This window comes from Aythya ferina (genome assembly GCF_964211825.1).
Source record: "Aythya ferina genome assembly, chromosome: 5".
Taxonomy (NCBI): Eukaryota; Metazoa; Chordata; class Aves; order Anseriformes; family Anatidae; genus Aythya; species Aythya ferina.
The window spans coordinates 6,855,055-6,858,534 of NC_140301.1; the positions used below are offsets into that span (position 1 = coordinate 6,855,055).

The 3,480-nt window shown below is 44.0% G+C and overlaps 1 protein-coding gene across 2 annotated transcripts; it reads left to right on the forward strand.

The window, feature by feature from the left end:
* Positions 1-1,194: 1,194 nt before the first annotated feature.
* LOC311438010 (uncharacterized protein C11orf91 homolog) lies at positions 1,195-2,348 on the forward strand. 2 transcript variants are annotated; one of them, XR_014693890.1, is made up of 2 exons: positions 1,195-1,872; positions 1,994-2,082. XR_014693890.1 is itself a non-coding variant. In XM_084521974.1 (2 exons), exons 1-2 carry the CDS (start codon positions 1,218-1,220, stop codon positions 2,074-2,076), a joined length of 444 nt encoding a protein of 147 aa, XP_084378100.1. In that variant the 5' UTR covers positions 1,195-1,217; the 3' UTR covers positions 2,077-2,348. The 2 variants fall into 2 exon arrangements, 1 of the variants encoding a protein (XP_084378100.1); XM_084521974.1 differs by having other exon boundaries at positions 1,195-1,578; positions 1,994-2,348.
* Positions 2,349-3,480: the final 1,132 nt, after the last annotated feature.

Here is a 3,480-nt window from a genome sequence, read left to right on the forward strand (position 1 = left end):
CAGAAAAGGCTTAGAGAAAACAGAAGTCCAAATCCAATTATTTGAACTGTTACTAATTTAAAAGTATGATAATATTACCACAAAGACAGAGTGAATTTATCAATAAAAGGGATCTAAACTAGATTTGCCTGCAAATAGCATAAACAGACTGAATTCAAATACAACAGAATCAGGTCTGTTAAAGTATTTGTTTGTTTCATGCTCACAGATAAACAGAAACTTGCAATAGGATAGCAGTGGAAGCACTGGGCCTCCTGCTGGTTCTAAAAGTAAAACTCCTAGCAAATTCTGCATAAGCACTGTTTTGCTTTCAAATGCTACTCACAAAGACCTGAATAAGGAAGGGTTTTTGACTTTTAGTGTAGACCCCTGCCCCCAAAAAGACACTTACAGTTACTGTGTCCATTTAATGCTCGAATTCTCTCCTCATGTTGTCACACAGAATCAACTATATGGCTGGTTCTTCTCTAAGCCACTAAGAATGGAAAAATACACGTTATCAGACTGATTTCAAATATGCATGTTTCATTCATAAAATACACAACCTGCACCTGTACCCACATTGTACTGGTACTGACACATTACTGGTGTAAGCAAACTGTATATATCACAATCAATTTTGCCTCTAATAGCACATTCCCTAACCAGCGCACGTGAACATAAAATGCTGAATGCCTTCTGCCACTCTCCCTGCTCCTACAGCTTCTCAAGGCACTGAGGGTGACTCTCACGATAGCTGAGGTCCATAGATCTACTAAATTTCACAAGCAAACACACCAAACCAGCAACAAAACCCACTGTTCACCTCAGTATCAGCGTACAGCACGGTGCGCTGCACCTAAGTATGTGGAAGCGTGCTTCTAGGAAAAGGCAGTACCAAGCAAGTTTTATGTGAGAAAAGCTTTACAAACACAATTCACTCCAGGGCATGTAGCAAGCCCTCATGGTTGTGTATTGAAGCCTGCTCAGGCCTGCATTAGCGCTGCAGCGGGATTTTCACTTCATTTTGAGTAAATTTACTGCTCGCAGGTAACCTCCACAGCCCCTACAGTCACCAACTGGCTGCCAACAGCGCTGGTACGGCACCTGGCTTATTAGCATTGACCAAAACGCCTCAAACTGCCTCAAAATCCGCCTGGAAGCCCTGCTGCGGAGGGTCCCTGGGTCCCGGCCGTCCCCGGGCCAACCGCCGTTGGCGGCCGCAGCCCGGCGGCGCCATGAGCGAGCAGCCCCCGCCGCGGCCCCTCTACTTCCCCCCCTTCCACGACCGCGCCGAGCCCGGCGCTGCCCCGGCCGAAGGCGGCGGCCCACGGAAGCTGCTGGCGGCCGTCTGCGGGCCCTGGCAGCCCCCGCTGGCCGCCGCGGCTCCCCGCTGGCCCGCGGGGCTGGCGCCCATCGCCTACGAGCCGCTGCGCTTCTTCTGCCCCGCTGCGGCGGCGGCGGCGGCGGCGGCGGGGGCGGAGGAGCGGCGTCCCGGGGAGCAGCCGCAGCTGGAGGGCGAGATCTGCGAGCTGGGCATCCGCATCAAGGAGCTGGAGCTGCTGGCGCTGCTCGGGGACGGCTTCGACCCGCAGCAGTGTGCGTGCCCCGCAGGGCTTACGGGGGGTGTTGGTGCTGAAGGCAGGACGAGGGGCTCGGCCTGTGGCCGAGGCTGCCGGTCCCGACACTCGCCCAACTGCAAGGGTTGCAGGAGCCCAGGGGCGTTCATCAAACACTCAAGGAAGACCTCAAAGCAGTCGTGATACATAGTTCGCATGCGTTACTTTCCACAACAGCAAACTAACCGTTTGTTTTTTTCCTTTGTCATACCAATACCTACCAGTTTAACACCTGTTATTATTCTTACTATACACGAAAGAAACTAGTTTACAGGTATTTGCTAAACAAGAAACGCTATGGAAAGTTACTAGCTTACTCAGCAAATTATTTCTTAAAAGTCTTGTAAACTATTAACGATAACGGTAATGACAAATTATGTTTCATTCCTGTTTAGATAAACTTCTGAAGGCACTGAAAGAAGAAAAGATACAAGGCATGAAAGCAAGGCAGAAACTGAAGAAACAGCCACCAACATGATGAAGATTATTTGGGCTGGATGTTCTGTCACTATGGAGTATTATTTTAATGGATCTTCCCGATAATTTTTCTACCCATTACATGCTATTCTCTTACTAAATTAAAAAAATACAGTATATTGTTGACTTTTTTTGTATGTCATATCTCTGGTACTAAATACCAATAATGCTGGTATGTATTTTAACATTTCCTTCTCCAAGTACTAGAGACAAACAGGGTGGATAGTATTTTCTTCAAAAACACTGAGAAATTAATACTGCTGATACCAGGATTCCCACCAGTCCATCAATGAGGTTCAGGATACGGGTAGCAGCGAAACAGTAATTCCAATAGAAAATACATTTGTATTTTGTTATTAATTACAAGTAAGTGCAACTGAGAGTAAATAGATGTGCTTAGAAGCCCCATGCCTCTAAGGGAGCTTTAGGAAACTATCTTCATGATAGCATAAAAATCTGTTACAAACAAGCACAGCTTTTTGTCTTAAGTGTACCACCAAAGCGTTGAAGTTATGGCTTAAGTTAGTTTTTAACAGAACAGTTATAAAACATGGAATTTCAACTAACATTTTACTATTATTTTAGGATGAATAGTGCTTAGGCTGAAGTCTGAGGCAGTTTTAGGAATGACAACATCCTTATGTTTGGAAGGATTGAAGAGAAAATGGGCAGAGACAGCAATAACATGCTCTGGAGAGCATCTGCCATTAAAAAAGCAATGCCACGTACAGCATTGAGAAGAAGTAAACAGGCTTACCAGACTGATAATGGGTTTTGGTAGATAATTGCTTTTTCTTGTTCTAATTCAAGAGCAGTAGGTGGCAGTGTGGAATAATGGTGAATAGTTACCACCCCTGAAGCTATCATATTTTGACAACTTTTTTTAAAAAAGAACAGTATTTCAATCTTTTTTTTTTTTTTTTTTTTTTTAAATTGCATTAGAGTTGCTCAACTGTGAAGCATTTTAGCACGATACAATATCAAAATATTATTTCCTATTATTGCTTATTCCCAGCATTGAATCTTCCACTGTCTTATTCTTTCCAGATAGATTTTGATCTATCCACAGAGGGTTTATATTAAAAAATAAGAAAAAAAAATATTAAAAATCCAGTTTATAACTTCCATTTGTCAATCACCGAACTATAATAATCACATTTTATCAGAAAAGCTAGGAAATCTTAAACAGAATCATACCATCCACAATTGCCATCATCATCCTGGGGTCTCTACTGATATGTCAATTCACAGTTTCAGCTGCTAATCAATATGCTTTTTAATGAAACAAAGCAATAATTTTCAGACCCATCAGTCTGAAATGTGCTGGATGGAGCTGGGATCTCTTTGAAATGTGCTGGATCCTGACAGTGCAGCTGTGCTCAAGGCACAGTGCCCCAGGGCCCCA